This window comes from Geospiza fortis, unplaced genomic scaffold (genome assembly GCF_000277835.1).
Source record: "Geospiza fortis unplaced genomic scaffold, GeoFor_1.0 scaffold40, whole genome shotgun sequence".
Classification (NCBI taxonomy): domain Eukaryota; kingdom Metazoa; phylum Chordata; class Aves; order Passeriformes; family Thraupidae; genus Geospiza; species Geospiza fortis.
In genome coordinates this window covers 25,127,723-25,147,153 of record NW_005054297.1, presented here as the reverse complement: position 1 = coordinate 25,147,153, position 19,431 = coordinate 25,127,723, and the positions used below count along the sequence as shown (strand labels likewise).

Sequence of the window (19,431 nt, the reverse complement as noted above, 5' to 3'; positions counted from 1 at the left end):
TCAAAATGGTTCATCAATTATAATTTAAAAACCAATATGTCATTTATAAATTATATTCCTAACTACAAGGATCCTTACCATTCATTAATTTTTGGATCTATGTTATGTCTGAAGGTACTGGTTTTACTTTTCAATAAAACCCCTACAGGTATACAGGTGATTATAAATAATTAAATAAAAAGAGACTATAGAAACATATTCTTCTGTTAACTGCTGTTTTATGGGAATTGAAGGATTTTTAATTCCGCAACATGGTAATAGAATGTAGTTTTGTATCTTAGTCTATTGAAATTTATTTGAGAATAGGAAAATGTTTTAGATCATATTTAAAATCGGGGAAATTTTGAATAAATTGCACATTTGGAACAAATGTATTTCTCTGTGATGTCTTGTCATTTAAGGTTAATGTCACTAAAATCACATATGGTAAGTTGATATATTTTATTGCAAGGCAAGTAAAGGCTGGCAAGCAAGCATTTCTGTTTTGAAAGTGTCAGCAGTTAGAGTCGAGTTAAATGTCTTACAACACTTGACAGAATCATGATTGGCAAATGTCTTTGACTTTACCTGCTCTCACATGTAAGTCAGACTGTAGGATTTCTTATAAAATCTTTGTTAAAAATAGGAGTTTTGCGATTAAGAATTTTGTGCTAGAGATTAACTTATGTATTTTAATGAAATTTTATATCTTTTTTTCCAATATAGCAATAGCTTAATGGCAGTGTCTTTTCCCTGTATAGTCTTAATTGTAGTTAGAGATCTTCCTCTTTTTAAGCAGAAGTATAAAAGCTGATTTGTTAATTGATGTACTGGGAGAAGATTCGTTTTTGGTAACTTTGCATAAAGTTTGCCAACTTGAGGAATTTATAGCATGTTGTCTGCATTTGAAGTTGTGTATATTATCCTCTTATTTATGCCAAATGTAAAAACCAGATTTACAAAACAGGTATACATTCATGGAACTCAGACAGTTTTATGAGAGAAACCTGATGGGGGTTTTTGGGGTCTATTTTTATTTTTATTTTTTTTAGGGGCATGTTTCTGGATACCATTCTCCCTTCCCGTGATGACAATGGTATACGACCTGCCATTGGCCAGCGTACCCGTCTAAGTAAAGGAGATATTGCACAGGCAAGAAAGCTGTATAGATGTCCAGGTATTGCACCACAGACAAACAAAAACCACATACTAGCAACTGTTTGACTTGTTGTTCAAGAGCAATGATAAACTTTTTGAGTCAGCTGCTCAGTATTCTCTTTCTATGTTGGCAACTGACATAGGCTGATGAGGAATCAAATCATAAAAAAAGCCTTACGGATAAGGTCACTGGAATGCAAAGTACCTAAGGACAGATAAACTGTATGAAACAGCATGACATTTCAATCTGCTTTTCTTAGCTGTTCAACAACTAGAAAAATATGTTTAATATCACTTCTGGTTTGCATACTCGCTGGAGTCCTTTATTTGAATTCAAGTTGAGTGCAGAAGGAGCAAAATGAATTACTGTGCTTGGCTGTGAATCCATTATATTTTTTTTAAATGTGTAAATGAAAGAAGCGAGGACAACCAAATTGTAAACTCTTGTGTGGACGAGATGGTTAGATCTTTCTACAAAATTTCTGTCGTTTTAACAGATGCATTTAAAATTTAAATATCTTCTGCCTAATTCTGTCATTCTATAATTTGAATGCATATTAATTTTTTATCTCAAAATAGTGTGGTTGAGTTGCTGTCTGTCTCAGAGACATCAGTGGCAGGCCTGGAGTAACCCAGAGTCAACCCCATTGTTTGTGTTCTTTAGTACTCTTTCTTCACTAAGTGCTGCCAGAATGGTGGAGATCTCAAAGGAAAAGATTTTAATCTCCTTGCTCTAGTTACTGCTGATACCACTGTTAACCTTTGGTGTCAACCAAAGAAGTGCAGAAGTGACATCTCTCAGTCAGAATTTACCAGCAAGATCCTTGTGGACTGGACATCCCAGCTCTGAGCCACACAGGCTTACAGCCATACTGCTCCTCATGGGAATGAATGACATCTCAGGAGCCGTTTTAACTTAGATACATTGCCACTTTTAACCAACTGATCAACACAAAAGGATTAGAGAAAGCAATCTGTGTTAAAGCGATGGAGTTGCTTCAAGTTTGTACCAGCAGCAGTGAGATCTACTGGAGATCTGGGGGTTCTGATGTGCATTTGGTGTACCTGGTACAGCTGAAATGTGCTTTTCCTTTGTGCTGTAAGCACGCTGAATCATACTCTTGTATATACTGAGAACAGGCACAGAGATTCTGGGCCTACCAGAGTAGAAACCACTTAAACACCTTTTCTTTAACAACTGTTCCTTTGGGAACAATTTCTGCTCTTACCTTTTGGTACAGAAAGTACTTTAATAATGACATGCTTGACAGCAGTATTTCTAGTGAAAGCATATGGAGAGCAACAACTTCATGAACACAAAGAATATGTATATATTTTGATAAAAGACAAGTATTGGAGGAAAAAAGTATATAAAAGTAAAACTGCTGGGCAAGTAGGTAGTATCTCAGGATCATTTTGACTTAAGGAAAAAAATGGAAAGAAATTATAAACTAGTCTGTTTAGTATATATATGATACACTAATATGCACTTTCAAAACTCTAAAAGATACAACGTACATTTAGAGCCAGTGTTCAAACAGCTGCTCAGAGAAAATATCTTTTTCATATATGTCATGAAAATGTATTGAGAGTTATAATTTCTTTCAATGTCATAAAAGTCTTGTTGAAAGTTCATTTCACAGCATAGTAAAACCACTGTGGTTGTTCGGTAGCAGTTTGCATTTGAAAAGTAAGATATTTTTTGCAGCACCAGTGAACATGGGTCACATGAACAATAAAAATGAATGGTGGTTGAAGGATTATGGTCCTTTTTTTGGCACCCAGCTTTGCAAAATTTGGGATAAAACATATTGGTGTTCCAGCCTAACTTAGATGAGCCATGCCATAAAAGAAAGTGAGTTTTAAGAGAGAGAAAAAGGCAGAAGTTTTTTCTACAAATGTTAAATAGCATACTATTTAAAATGCTATTTTTTCAGTTAATATTTTTAATAGAAGTTGCATAGCTGAATAACGCAACCCAGACAGAATCCAATAAAGAAAGCAAATCTCTGAAAGTTACGTAGTACTTCTAGTAAATTTTGCAGCAAATACTGAAACTGAAAATTCAGACAAGCATAAAGCTTTTGTTTTTATGTAAAGAAGCAAATGATCATTGTAGTACATAGCAATAAAATCCCTGATACTGTGTTGCTTCTGAAGGTATGTTTTATTTCCTATTTCAGAAAAAAATTATTAATCATGATTCCTGCTTATTATAAAACAGCAGTGAATATTTCAATCCTTAATAATATGTGCATTGTTTCATGTGTTCTTTTGTGCTGCCTTAAATGCAGTGCAATGAAAATGCAGAAATCAATTACTTAATCAGCGTTTTCCAGAGACTCACACTTCTATGATAAAGCATTTTATAGTATTGTGCATGTTTTGTTTGGAGTTCTAATTATTTCTGCAAACAGTTGCAGGCCCAAGTCCTTTTTTAGGGCTGTGAACATGAAGTTGAGCTCAGGATTGCTGGAAAATACAGGTGATCCTCACAGCAGGGAAGAAGCTGAGCCTTCCAGGGTGTTTTAGATAGTGAGGATATTCAGGATCATTTTTCAGGAAGGGGCTTAATGACCAAGAAACAGTTTTGAGACTGGTGAAGCCAGAGTGAGATTTGATAACCTACCCTTTCAGCAGGGGGGGTAAGTACCAGGTCTCTAAAATGTAGCAACAGCAATTTTGGTTTGTTTTTAAGTTTTCCTTGGGATTTTTGTAAAAGGAAAATGTAATTGCTGATAGGGATCTGTTACATTTTAAAACCAAATTATATTGTTATGTGATGGAATAATAAGGGGAAAGAAAACAACTAAGTTGAAGTCCTTCCTCTGCCAATCTAATTTTGAATTTTGATTGTCTTGGTATTTGAGAATAAAACTTGAAGTTCAAGGTTGGATGTATTACAGTTTTCAGACAGTCTAATTGAGTAATAAAATGTGTTTTCTGCTAGCTGCTAAAATTTCAATGCTGGTCTGCCTCTATATTTTTGTATAGAAATTGTAGTTAATGTTTATGTAGCTTAATAGGAGCAGAAGAATAAGAAAGGAAAATAATGGAGAAAGATACTCATGTGCCAAAGGAACAAAAAAAAGTATGTAGAGTGGGACTGCATAATGGATAGGAAATTCTCAGACTGGTGGGAGAAATTTGTTTAGAGGAAGAGAAGGTGGATGGATGAAGTTCAGCAAATTTACAAATTGCCTGGGTTAGATTTGAAAAGAATATTCACCTTCAAAAGTCAGCCTTCATTTACTGCATAAGGAGAATTAGGATTTTTAGATTAAGACAGTTTCCTTATAACTATAAAGAATAATCAAGTCAATAGTAAGACCCTGAGTTGCAGTAAACTGATTTAAGTTTTTGATTTAACAAGAATATGATCAGCAGTAGATATTTTTAAGGCTCTGTGGCAGCTTTCTATGCTATATATGTATGGTTATACAGACTTGTGTCTAAGTGTTAAAGAACTTAAAGAAAAAGGATAAACTCAAATTAGCCATAAATTATACTATTCATTTGCTAGTGCTATGTGAAAAGGAATGAGACTTGGTTCCCTAAGTGTCCTGGGGGATCTGGGCTTCATCATTTGCAGATTTCACAGTAATCCTTGATGGGACTTGGCCATGTGTGTAGGCCAGCCCAGAGAGGTGTCACACTCAGGCTGTGTAATTAAACACTGCTGCAGCGTGCACTGGTGGGAATGGCTTTGTATAAGCACATAATCTACCTGCTGCCTACACCCAGTGCTAATCTTTACAAGGAGAAGCAAAAATAGTTTCCCTCTCCTAACCATGGAAAGTCTTATTAGATGTCTAACCTTCTCAAGCTGTAAAGCAGAGGAGAGTGGCTTTTATGGCTAGAGTATGTGTGTGGGGAAAGTTAAACTGGCATTTCTGCAAGTGGTCTAGCCTAGTAAAATTGATATAAGGCATGACATTTGAAAGGAGGGGAAAAGCATCAGAGAAAACCTTGGCAAATGTTAATGATTAACAAAGGAATAAAAATGTACAAATGCTTTTAAAAGCATTGTAAAGCATTGCTATTTAAAGCATATATGATTGAAGTTGTGGTTGATATCTTCTGACTTGAAATATACTAAAATAAGTATGAAATGAAATTTAAATAAGTGGCCCTTAACACTCATTTTTCTTCCACATTTCTCTTCCAAAGTGGATTTCATTACTAGTGGATCATTATACAGTAGAAAAAAATAAATTGTAATATTCTGTCTTATAAACCTAGTCATGAATACTGCAATTGCTGCAGTCCAAATACAAAGAAAACCTTTACATTCTCCAGTGATAGTACGTTAACTGTTTCCCGTTGCCTAGAAATGTGCTTTTCAACAAGAAATTCCCAAATATCACCCTGTCTACTGCAGCTTTGGAAGCCAGCCTAGAGCTCAAATCCCATAGAAAATTACTTCAACTATTGATTGGTATAAGCTGTTCCTGTTATAGCTCCCTTAAGTAATCAAGAATTTACAATTAAAAGATAAGTATGGTAAAACACATGAAGCCCAAGTGCATTTTATAAATTCTGATTGTGTTAATTCTTAGTGGAAGCTATCTACTTACAAATTTTCATATGCTTCTGTTAAATTTAGAGATATTTCTGAAAATAATTTTAATTTGATAGAGAGCTCCCAGGAATTTAATAAGGATAGAAGGTAAATTTTCATATTAAATGCTTTATTCTGTAATTTCTGGCAGGGGAAAAAAGTTCTGTGACTCCTTTTGCAACTTAAAAGTCATTGCTTTAGGTCTGTGCACATCTTCTGTAGATGGAGCATGGAATGTTCCAACATAGACTTAATGAAACCATGGATGAGAGGAAGAATAACAGAGGGCTCTAAAAGGGGCGAGAGGATTACTTGAATTCTTGTGAATGTCTCATCTTGAGGCCCTACTGTCCTCCAACAATTTCACTGTTGGCTTTTTTTGAGGTGATTTACTTATGCACTGTAAGCTCTGGCACAGTTACCAGCTCTGGGGTAACCCAGTACAGGACTCTGCAACTTAAATGACTTTGCATTCATTGTTGTGTTAAAAATAAATTGTGGTTAATGACAGATACAGCCTTTGCATTGAAAGGGCTTTGTGCAGAAATGTCACTTGCCGCAGCTGTCTGCAACTTTTTAAAGATAAAACTGCATTTTTTAAATGGAGGGAGGAAAATATTTTATTTTCCTGTTTAATTCCTAAAGGACACAGTGATGGTGGCTTCAGCTGTTACACTTCTGGAGAGCCATGCCGCTCTTTCCTTTCTCTTCTTATCATGATCATCATTTGAGTGTCAGAGAGACTATTTAATGCCTTGAGTATAATTTCTGCCTGATATAACAGTGTAGTTGTCCAATCACATCTTAGGTGCATTTTAACAAAACAGCTTTACGGCTGTGCTGTCTGTCTTTGTCATAGGCAATCCTTTCCTTTGTCCTCTTTTATTTAAAGATTTTCCAGAACATTTATAATTCATTGATATTTTGATGACACTGTTGTTCACCTGCTGGCAATTGTAATTTGAAAGCACTGCAAATCTGATTACACTGTTAGTCATGAGATAATGTCAAATTCATATCTTGTGTCACACCTGCAAAATCAGTGGGAGAAAATATTTGATTAAGGTCAAAAAAGATGACTGACTAAGGTGCAACACCCTACCAAAGTCAGTTTTAATGGTGGAGAGTGGCTGTAACTTCCAATGCTAAATTTTAGTGTGAAGATGATTTATTAGCCAACATCTAGCAGCGTGATTGACAGGTGAGAGAAGGGTGCTAAAATCTTCAATAATAAAGACTATAAAATCCCTTGGTATTTTAAGACCTTACATTTGCTTTGCTTTTATTACTACAAATCATTCTTGCTAAGAGACTTTGTCAAATATAGGATTTAGTTTTCTATACCAGCATAAAAGCGAGTTTAGGTCAGATCAGTTTTTCATGTGGGTAAAGGACTAAATTAAATGAAACCACTGAAAAAATTTCAGTGTGATGCAAGTCGTGTTGTGCTAGCATTTCTTTTAGTTCTTAAAGTATGTCTAACTTTTTTTTTCTAACTACCAAAAGAGTTCTATGTATAATATTGCAGTTGATTGACAGCAATATTTTTAAGGCTGCCATAATTTTGGTTATGTCAGCAGACAGCACACAAGTGAAATAGTTCATGGAATAAAAACATCCTGCATAAAATGGAATGAATGTCAAACTGGCTTAAAAAAAAAGCTTTTAATAAATTGTAAACTAACCAGTTTATTTTCCATTCTGCATCTGCAGTGAGTTAAATGAATTCTGAGTAGATATTGGAAAGATGCATTTTTCTCCGTTAGGCACATTACATTTTATATTTTTACTGTAATTTGTTTCTTTCAGCCTGTGGAGAAACACTGCAGGAATCTACAGGCAACTTTTCTTCTCCTGGGTTTCCAAATGGTTATCCTTCCTACACACACTGCATATGGAGAATCTCTGTGACCCCGGGAGAGAAGGTATTTTAATGTTCCTTTAGCTAGACACAGATACTATTTTCAAAGTAAAATGTTGTGATTTTTTAGCTTTTTGTTTAAGTTTAAAAGATGCATATTAATTGAAAATAATAGAGTGTCATAAAAAATGGGACCATGGGTTCTGTACTATTGACTTCACTTTGATCTGTGGCATTAGAACTCATCATCAATTCAATAGATGTGCCTGTGAAATAAAGACATGATTTCAATCTGCCGTATGTTTGCACCATGAACTCCCTTTAAAACTGGCTCCTAGTTCAGTTTATGCTTCAATATAAAATAGAAGAGGCGATTCAGGCTCCTGAATGGTCCATTTCCCAGCATGGGTTTGGGCAAGCTGACCTGAGCTGTATGGCACTGATACTTGGGCTGTGACTAAGGAAGTTCTTAGTGTGTTCAATAAGATGCTTCTGAAATGGAACCATAATAACATGGGTAAAGAATGTGTCACTGTGGGTGTTCCCTGGAATTGGTTCTAGTGCATATAGTTTTACTTTCTGGGGATTAATTTTATGGGGAAAAGGCTGGGGGGGAGAGGGGGGGGAATGGGCTTGGTGAGAGCAATTTGGAGAGAGAAGTGTGCCATCCTAGTGAAAGCAAAACCTGTCGTTCTTGTGTACACTTTCAAAATGTGCTACTAAATCTCATTTTAAATTATTGGCTCAGATATCAGGCTGCTTCAAAGCAAATAAGGATAGAGGGAGTGATAAAAAGCTTCATCTGAGACAAAATATGCAGGAAAAAGGATGTAAGTTTCCTCATGTGAAGCAGTGGCTAGTATCAAGCAGTCAAGTACTGAAGACTAAAATACAGAATCCAAAGACTGAAAAATGGAATCTAACAGATCCAGTACTGGCAAGTTCAAATAGAAAGACCAAGCATTTGCCCCCAGATAGTTCAGTAATTTGTCTCAGAAATCTCCCACTATGTATGAATTGGACATTCTTTTCTCCTGATTTTATTACTTTGTTCTGTGTTTCTTTCAGGTCAGGGTCCTGGTAGACACCAAGAATATATGCTCTTGTTGTCCTAATAGATCCTGAAGAGCTGTAAGGGCATTTGCTACTGTGGGGAATGAAAGAAAAGTCATTTGGAGAGTGTTTGCCCTCCTTTGGGCAAGAGCCAGAGCCCAGAGGAAAACTAAACACTATCTGCTGGGAGGAAAAGGGTGGCTCAGCATGTTGTCAGGGAAAAAAAAGGAAGAGATGAATAAGAGAATGTTTGTGCAAAAGATGAAAATTACTCTAGATAGTAAATTTATGTCCCCATCATTTGTGTTGCATTTTAGACATGATTGTGATAACAACAAAAATGGCTTAAGTTTTTTTCCACAGTTCCATTAAAAAACAATAAAAAAGCGTGTTCATCTACAATTATGTGCTCTTGAAAAAAATTCTAATATATGAGTTAATGTTGATTTTTAAGTATTTATAGCATACTCCAACTTTGTGTAAGCCTATCTATAGGCACCAGTGTGTAATATGTTTGTAATATAACAAAAAAATAGTCTTGAGTTTGTAACCACCACTGAAGCTGCATTATACTGGACAGAATATTAATGGGGGAAGGCCCCTGTGTTGAAGTCAGCAACGTGAGAGGACTGGCTCCTTTCCCAATTTATTCCTTTACCTTTTACTTTTGAGACTGAAGACTACATGGTAAAATGTAGCTGTAAAAGCTGTACTCAGTATATCTATACACAGAAAAGTCTTGGAGGGAGGATGGTGTTATTAATGCTGTATGCCCTCAGCCAGGGAGAATCCTGCCTTCTGGTGTGTAGAAATTTTATTGGCATAGGGAGAGTTGCAACTGTGCCAGTGTTTTATTTGAATCTGCCTTTTGAATAGATTGCACAACTTTTCAGTTTTCCTTAATGTTTTACATGAAAGATAAAATAGGCCAGAAAAATCTTTGATTGATATGGGTAAAAAATTGCCACCTGCAAAAATCTTGGTTTATATTACTCGCATTTGTTTTATATTTTGTGCTTTCTTATCTCAGGCAGTAAGAGGTATGATATATTCTCTTGGAAGCTGCAGTAGCACAATCCAATCTGCTGTGTAATCAATAATTCTTTAATTGTGCTGACAAATACTCATTGATTGCTTTTCCTGGGAAGGCTCTCAGCCATCCTGTCCCCTTGAACAAGCTCTGCCTTGTCTGTAGCTCTGTTTAGTACTTTGCAGAATAGCAAATTGGAATCTTAAATATATTTAAACTTGTTTGGTTCATGACCAGAAATCATGCTGTGACAGATTGGGGGTTCAGCCTATGTACAGCTAATGAATTCTGGTCAGTGTTAAGAAATTGCTGTATCATCAAATACCTTGGCATGCCAGAGTGAGAAAAGGCTGTGAAGGTTATTTCATGTAGTTTCAAAAGCAGGGGCCGTTGAGGAGGCTCATTAAATTTTAACCATTTCCACTTAGATAGCAGCACTTTGAGACATTGACATGATCACAGCTAAGTGAAACCTTCCATTTCCCACCCCTATCCTGGCAATTAAGGTTTGGGAAAAGGTGAATTTCCAAACAAAAACCAGGGAAGAAATCTGACGTTTCAGCTGTGTCATGGAAAAAAGGGAAACTTGTGGTTAGAGTGGTGAGAGACCTCCAGGCTGTAAGGAGCTGAAGCAGAGGAGGAGGTACAGGTTGCGGTTTCTGTGGCTTGCTTCCAGCAGAGCCAGCTGGGTTTGTGTAAGCAGCTGTCTGCATCTCATGAAAAGGGGCTCCCTCTTGTGAACCCCTCTGACTGCACAGATAGGGGGGTAAAGTTGCCATGGCTGGGAAAGGACAAGACTGGTAAGGGCAGCTGGCTTTCTAAGCAGTATGGCTAAATACTACTTATCTTTTGAGAAAAAAAAAAAGAAGGTAGGAGTTTCGAGGGAATCTGAACTGCAAAGTGAATGATTTGAGGGGAACAAAAGTTTTGTAAGTTGGTGTGGTCTCTTTACTTGAAGGAAGAGTTGGAAGAGAAAAATTCTGCCAAGGACAGAGAATTTCTTTGTGAATGAGAGAATGGTCTCTGCCATCATCTGAAGCAGATTCAAATAGAAATTGGAAATGTATTAAAAAAACTGAAGCAAAGTAAAGCATATGAAGTTTTTACTTTTAGCCGGCTCTTCATATTTCTCATGGTAAATAGGTGGTTTTGGAATTCTGGCAATATTTGTGCATTTATTTCTTCAGTACATCTTCCTGAAGGACTGCCTGAGTAGTAAAGCCAAAATGTCCTGCGGGTTAAATATCCATGAAAGGGGGCATGAAGCCAAGAACTTTGAGATGGAACTAAACCATCTTATCTGACTGGGTTAATTTTTCCAGTTATGGTGTTAAAATTCTTACCTTGCGTCTGGACTAAGGGTAAATTCCTCTCCTTTCAACTGACACTCACAGCTGCTCCATAGGCTGCCAGGGAGATGTATTTTTGCAGTGTGAGATACCTGCTCCTGTGCAGCAATTTGTGTTTGTTTTATAATGCCGGGTTTCAATTGCAAACTTCTAGGATCAAAGCTAAGATAATACCAATTCTATGCTCAAATGTGAATAGAGAAGAATTTCAGTTAGTTTGAAATATTTATTTATGTACGCTGAGGAACTGATTCTGAAGCAGATGAATTTTTTTCCAAGTACACCTAAATCCAATTAAAAGGTATTAATTGGAAGTAATTTCATAATACAAAATATGAATAACTTTTAATCTGCTTGTTTGGATTTATCGCTGTAATTGCAGGACATGATGCTGATGCTATCCCAGTCAGTCAGGGTTTGAACTGTAGCTATTGTGTCAATGTGTGATCAGGAAAAATCCTATTCCTGCATTAAAAGTCTAAGTTTGTGACAGTTCAGGATTAATATTTCTAAAAGAGGGATAATGTAATTTAATATAAGGGTAGTCCTTGTAGTAAGTATTGAAAATATGCTTGTTTACAGATACTCTCAATAATACTTGGAGTCCAAGTTCAAAAGTTCCAGACATGCACAGATTTCAGATTTCTCTTTAAAAAGCTTTATTATAGGTTCATTAAGAATCATTAAGGGACTGTACACTGTTTCTTATTAGTGAAATTTCTTTCAGAATTACTGTCCAATATTGTCAACATTTATGTGTCTGAAAGTAAAATATCTTGTCAAAACAGTAGTAGGAGAAACACAAACTAAAACAATTCTTTAATTTTTTTTTTTTTTTGTGGCTGATTATAGTCAGTGCTGGTTTTAGTCAAAATGTAATGGAAGAAGAATTGGCAGTAGAATTATCAAGTAACACACTTAAAATTATAGTACTCTAATATTTTACCTAATTAGCATTCTCAAATTTTTATTTCTCAGTGAAAAACTCCCTGTGTAATAGTTTGTCTTGAATTTGTGCAAATATATAAGATTAAATAAAATAAAGTTTTCATGTTCAAAGTAAGCTTGTACTTAGTCAAAGGAATAATTGAGGGGAGGATAATTAAATGTCTGAATGGTTGGAATTCCATTACAGGTGACCACTCTGGCTTCAGTTCTTCAGAATGTTGTCGAGATTGTTTTTCTCTTATTTACCACACATGATTTATTTAGGTCTTCTCATCTGATTGCAGATTGTTTTAAACTTTACCACCATGGACCTTTACAAGAGCAGTCTCTGTTGGTACGACTATATTGAAGTAAGAGATGGCTACTGGAGAAAATCCTCTCTGCTTGGTATGCAACTGTTAAACGCTGCACCGTCCACTGCACCACACTCATTGGGCTCAGTGGACCTGCTGTTGAAACCACGACAAACTTCTTGGGTTTCAGATGTCTAGAATGGATCTAAACTTGGGGTTGGGAAAAAAGCCCTCTAAATGGCCTTGACTTCAAGCCTCAAGTTTTCCTTTCGCTGCAGCTTGCCATTATTCAGCTGCAAGGGTGGAAAGATGACAACCACAAAATATGCAAGATTTTGCTTTGCTTATGGATATTGAATTATGAAGCTGCCATAGTTCTTTTGGGGTTTTTCTTCAGAGAAATAGGGAAGAAGTTTACAGACAAATCTATAGAGCATGTGATGGGAGATTCATAGGTCATGTGATGAGAACATGCACCTGCTGTAGAGCTGTTCTCTGCAGCACAGCCTCTGTGCCTGTACCTTTAAGTTTTGGGGCAGATTGTTTCTCTTTGTTCCTTGTGTGTCCTTCCCTGCTCATGCAGAGAAGAGAAATGCAACACAATGATGAATTAAGTTTGAGTTGGAACTGAAATGTAAAAGCTGCAGTCATCCTATTTTAATTCAGAAGGTTGGTAGGAAGGTTTCACCTCCCATAATGCTGGTGCCCAGATACACAGGACAGCTAACAGGAATGTCTACTTTCTTGGCCTTGAACAGAAAATAAAGAGACAGTTAAGACCAGACAGTAATTATCCTCTTCTCCTGTTCTCTATCAACTAGAAAAACAGAAATTTTACCTACCTAGGCAGACTTTAAGAGGGTAATGTAGAATATGTCCTTTAGATGTTACTTTTTTAAATCTCTTTGGCCCTTAGGCACAATCAGTTGTATTACTGTGACCTACATTTGTTCCATTTTTAAGATTAGTACTTGCTTTCCCCTTCCAAAATGCATGTGTTTGTATGTATATAAACAACCTGTAACAATAATTTTTTTCATTAATTCCTCTAAGGTTTTATGCTTAGACTTGTGAGGCTGACTGCAATAAAAAGTTCTGAAAGCTTTATAATAAAATCTTTGTGTGTTAGGTCCTGATCTGCAGAAACACATGTGCTTAACTATAGGCATATGAATCGTTCCACTGAGCTGGTTCTGCTACTTCTGCCTATAATGTTAAACACTTGTATAAATGTTTGCAGCATTTGGCTTCAGAGGCGGCAGAAAATGCAGTTACTGGTTGCATGTTTTTAGGCAGGTTTTGTGGTGACAAACTGCCAGAAGTGCTCACATCCACCGACAGCAGGATGTGGATTGAGTTCCGCAGCAGCAGCAACTGGGTTGGGAAGGGTTTTGCAGCAGTTTATGAAGGTAAGCCTCTTACAGCATTAAAAATAATTTGGTTATGGAAGAATAATATTAACCAGATACCTTTTGAAATTAACCATCCCCCACCAAAACTAACATATTAAATTAGTATTTTATCACTAAGAGACAGTATGTGCTAAATTACTAGACAGGGCATTTTGAAGCTCCTCCTATGATCAGATTTCAGCCGAGCTCTTTTTCAGGGAAATCACTGATAATAATCATAAACATTTTTTACTAGTCTTTAATTTACTAACTATGCATGTTCTTGGGCTTAGTGTTTGCAAAGACTTCTGTGTGTACTTTCTGTTTATCCTTCAGAAAAATCTGTTTTATACTCTGGGAATAGTTAACAAAGGCGCCCATGCACATTGGGTATATTAGCAAGTCAACATTTACCTGTTTAAAATAGAACCTATACTTTTCATGAAAATATTTTAAAATTTATATTAGCTCTTTCTTCAAACTGAATGCAAGCTTGAAGTGATAAACTGTAGGTTAAAATGCATAGATCATTATAAAATGAGATGTTGCTTTCATTTGTCTCTTTCTAAAGGTTAGTAAATATCAGTGAAGAATGTTTATTAAGTATGTTTCAAGGGTGAACAAAAATTTAATTATTTTGACCCTTTAAATATATTCTGTAAAAATGTATTGATTCAGATTATCCATAATTACAAATTCATCCTCAACACTGTAGACATGTTTAGAGCTATTAGAAATGCTAAATTATATTTGCTAACTAAAGTACATATAATGATTTAAACCAATTGTGTTTTCAATAATTTATCCTTGGTAGATTTAATTAATGTCCAGAACAATTTTATTATTAGTTTTGAAAATGGGAGCATATAATGTCACTTTGGGCATGGGGAAATTACAGAAAATGCCATTATTGACAGTAAAATGTTATGCTTTTATCAGCTATTTGTGGAGGTGAAATCCACAAAAATGAAGGCCAGATCCAGTCTCCCAATTATCCTGATGACTACAGACCAATGAAGGAATGTGTGTGGAAAATAACAGTGTCTGAAAACTACAATGTAGGATTAACCTTTCAAGCATTTGAGGTAAAGCCTTTTAACTTATCTCAGGCAAGCATCTAGTGGCTAAGTGACAGTGAAATTTAAGGGAATATTTATTAAACCTGTGAATGAATTTAAGAGTTCTCCATGAAAAAATAACTCCATAATCCATGAAAGTTTCTCTTCCCCAGAAATTTTCAAAATTATAAGGTTTTTGTTATCTCTAATATTTTAATTAGAATGTTAAAATTACTGAAGATAGTCACATTTTACCAAGTACATCATCCAGCTCAGCAAAGTTACTTAAATATTCTGTTCAATAACCAGGACTTTTTATTTTTGCTGAATCTTATTGTCAAAAACGAATATGTGGCTGGAGAAAAAAAACACTGTGTTCTTTGACCTCCGCTTTGAAAAGGAAAAAAACCCTAAAACTAAGGGTCAAAAATTTATATTTAGTGAGGAAAGAAAAAAAGATGTGGTGAGTTGTCATACCTGTATGTCTTTAGTATATATCACGTTGTGTATAACATGGCTAAACTGTGGTAAACTATTACATAACACAGAAAAAGTAATATTTCATGTCTGTTTTATACCTACACAATACACCAGCTTGAACTTTGTAGATAAATTTAGTCACGTGCTTTGAGCTAATTTGTTTTATTTGAATATGCTTCAGTAGTAAGGGCATGAAGAAAGTTTTTTAAAAATCTAGACTTTTTTGCCTTTATGTTGTACATAGATCTAAATACAGGTATAGTAAACAGAGCTGTAATTTCCAACCTGACACTTTAGTCTTGCAGACGGAATTCAGGGTTAGGGCACATTTTTGCTATGACTGGTAGAAAGATTTGAGTATGACACAATAAGAGATTGGGACTTTATCAGCAACTATGAATGTAAAATATAGAAGTTTTAATATTTTCATAGATTTTACGTAATTTTCCCTTTTTTTTTTTTCTGTCAATCCTGAATTAATGTCAGGTTTGAACTAACTAATGAATTAATTAGTTCTAATGCAGACAAGATCAGCTTCCCCTGATCTTCTGAGTCTGCTTGATCTGGCTCAATATTACTTACCATAGTATGTTAGTCTCTTTATTTAAGCCCTGTTGAAAATGCATGTTTTGAGTACCTTTTATATCATTTACTGACTAGATATGGAGCTTTTCTAGTCTGCCATTGGTGTTCAGCATTTCTTAATGTGATGACAAGGGAAATGGCCCTATTCCTCTGCAAGAGAGACTTGCTGCAATGTTTGGTCTGGACGCAGTTGATCAGCAATGGTCTGCACGTGCTTGAACTGACCTCAGTTTAATATCACTGCTGGGGGAATCAAACATCTCTCCCCATGCTTCAGGACCTTTTTCTAATCACCAAGTTAGACACTATTTACAAGTGTGAGGATGGCATGCTTTTGCCTCACCATGCAGGAAATAACCAGAAGCAAAGGACCAGCAAACAACAGAACATTTTAGTAGACAAGATTAGGGCCTTAGGAAGAAATGTCCAGTTTTTCCTCCAGACTGTTTAGTATTATGGCACTCTTTAGAGGTGAGACAAGTGGACTAACACCTCATAAGAAGAAAGAGGATATTGAGCAGAAATATAGTCAGGGGACAGTCTCAAATTGGGACTTATACTTCACGTGTTTTGAAAAGAAAAATAAATTCCAACAGTAGGGACTTGAAATACTTTTCCAGGGAGAGTCTGAGCTGTAATTCCAGAGTGGCAAGATGCCCTTGAGCACCAAATGAGGCACCCCAGACAGGCACAAGACTGTTATATCTGTCTTTGTGGCGCCTCTTACTGGCTCATCCACTGGGCTCCCTGCTGAGGATGGGAGTTGCTTTGGGAGCTGCTCTGGAGTGCCTGGACATTCACCACTGATTTCCATTTCTGCTCCCAGCTCTTGGAGGTAGGTGTTCTGGTTTTTGGTACTGAGTCCCTCTCTGGACTGAATCCTTGGTGCACTGCCCAGTAAAACAAAAACTTGCTTAAAAATCACTGTTCTTGGTGCCAGCTGAGATAGAAGAAGGTAAATGTCAGGCCAGAGAGTTATTGCAGTGTGTTTGTGAGAAAATTACTCTCTGTATTCTGAAAGGTACAGTTAAGTAAGGAGAATTCTCATTATCCCTATGTAGTACTAGGAAAAAAACCCTGTATAAATAACCTTCATTCTGAAATGAAAGCACTAGGGAAACTGAGAATTTCAAACTGTATCAATGAGTCATCTTGTTTTGCCTGCTGTGGGCAACACATTTTCCACTGAGTGCAGGATTACACTTTCTTATTTGGCTGCTATAATTTCCACTGTCTGTGTGAGAGTGGAGATGTTGGGACTGGGAACTCCATATTTTTCATTGTTACAGTCACCTTTATAATATTGTTCTTGGAAAATTAGCAGGGATTTTTGTAAATTTGTTTGCTTTTTTATTTAAGAACCTTTTTTGGCATGCAGTCTCACCAGCTAAAAAAATCCAGAGGGTTTGTAGAGCAGATTCATATTAATCTTCCTCATTTGAGTGACCTTGTTAAACTCTGTGCAGATAGCGATCATTTAAATTATTTTTACATAAATCAGGGAATAAAATTTATCTGATCTTCTGATTTAACTAGGCATATATGCCACCTTTTATGACTGAAGTCTAAAACCCAAGGCAGATACTTTATTTACCTGTATTGCAATTTGATGAACAAAAACATTAACAATGACAAAAAAATAATGTAAAGATTTTTACTGCAGTAGAATTGCTCCCAGATTCCCCTTCATATCCTTTTTGCTCTCTCTCTTTTTTTTTTTTTTTGTTCAGTTTTAGGGTTTTTTTTGGTTTGTTTTAATTTTATTTTTTATCTTCATTTTTTCCTGTTGGAGGAGTGCTATAAGACAAAGATACTCTGGATGTGTATTTGTTTTTATGTGGGTTTTTTTGGGGTTTTTAGGTTTGGTTGCTTTGTTGTTTTTCTAAACCTGAAACTACCTATGAGGCATTTTTTTGAGAAGGGATGTAGAGAATGTCTCTGGCTTGCCATTTCTCTGGGAGGCTCCATAGTTTCTTCCTGCTCTTCTGTGCCTGCTTTAGTAATTTTTTCTGACATTTTCTCAACTTAGTTCTCTGATGCCCTTTAAATTCTAGGTTTCCTCCAAGGCCTTCAGGAGCCGAGGTTATATTTCAGTTTCCTATAGGAAAAGCATTTCTCTGTAAAAAAAATTTTATATATGATTTCTTTTTTAAAATTTGCTAAAATTACACATATTTCTTCTCATCAACAAGTAATATCATGTGAATATCTTGTGAAATTTTAGTGCTTCAGTAAACAAGATTTATGGGATCAGTCCCGTTACAACCAAACCAGGGGGCCTTTCATTAACTGGGAGAGATTTTCCTCAAGGAACAAATAGGAAGTAGGAAGAATAAGAAAGATAGAAAATATAGGAGGAAGCAGGAGGAATAAGACACTACTGCAAGTGTACTGGACCTTTGTATGGTAGTGTTCCCAGATGAGAGTACCACGTAATCTTAAAACTTAAGGTACAGAAAAAACCCCCACATTTTATAGTATTTTCTTTCATTGATTACCAAGTACCAGTTATTTCTCAAAACCACAATAATTATCTGTTAGGTTATATATTGGTGTAACACTTTAATCCCTTAATATTGATAATGCTGGCATCACTTGCCCTAGTAGTAAACTAAATATAAGTGAATATGGTAGAACAGCCACTTTCAAATGTTTTTTTTTGAAACTCAGTCTTTTTTTTGAAACTTTGCAAGTTGGTTGATTCTTATAGTCTTAGCAAGTTTAGCTGTATTTTTAGCTGTTCTCTTCTGCCCAAAATAAAGTGATCCTCAGGAAAGAAATTACTAATTCACCTCAATGGAAATTTGGCACATGTAACTCAGAGACACACTGGGCTGGTGGATAATCATAATTTCCATATTGCCCATAAAAAATGGAAACATGGGAAAAAAAACGGTTGTTAATTAAATATCTTAAGTACTGAAATGACCACAGATGTGTGGGGAAAATGCACAATTCCTTCATTGATATTAGTGAGCTTTGGACCAGTTCACTTCTTGATTTTTACTGGGATAACAAGGCAGACTTTATTTAAAATTGGAATATGATGTCATGAATTTATTATTTAGATTGATGAAAATTTGGAATTGGTGTTGTCAAAAACTTACCAGTGCTCATGTACTACATTAGTTGTATACAATAGCCACTAAAATCAGCAATAGGTGGTTGCATCCCAAATCTTGGGTTTCCTCTCTCTTTCCCAAACTCTGTCCCAGAACAATTCCTGATCAAAAATCTAGGAAATTACAGTAAATGGCAATATGGTTTGTGACAGAGGAGTGGGTGGGAGAAAATTATGCATGTAAATGCCTGGAGAACTGGAAAGTTGGAAAGAAGACAGAGAAATGTTGTGTGTAAGTGCCATATTTTGATGCCACTAAAATGGCACAAAATCAAACAGTTCCTTCCTCCCAATTTTTCCTTTTACATAAGAAATCTTAATGTGCTAAATGGAAGTTCCTTAGTCTGTGGTGATTCCTGACCTACATGTTGGTCGTGATGCACAAGTAGAGCAGAGAACCAGTGGCTCCTTCTGCTTACTGTGAAGCTTAGGTGCAAGAAAAACTCTCTCTGGAGGTCAAATGTAGATTTTTCTGAGTTTAGTTTATACTACTTTATTGATTTAACAGAATGTGGATGTGCTGAATTAGATTTGAGGCTTTCTGAAATCCTTCTACTTGACTGT

The 19,431-nt window shown here is 35.8% G+C and overlaps 1 protein-coding gene across 1 annotated transcript in view; it reads left to right on the top strand.

Moving 5' to 3' along the window:
- TLL1 (tolloid like 1) overlaps nt 1-19,431 on the top strand; it is a 125,561-nt gene that overhangs the window by 76,029 nt on the left and 30,101 nt on the right. The window contains 5 exon segments of the mRNA XM_005415561.3: nt 1,032-1,156; nt 7,508-7,623; nt 12,224-12,326; nt 13,525-13,641; nt 14,563-14,708. Coding sequence (XP_005415618.3) covers nt 1,032-1,156; nt 7,508-7,623; nt 12,224-12,326; nt 13,525-13,641; nt 14,563-14,708 — 607 coding nt within the window.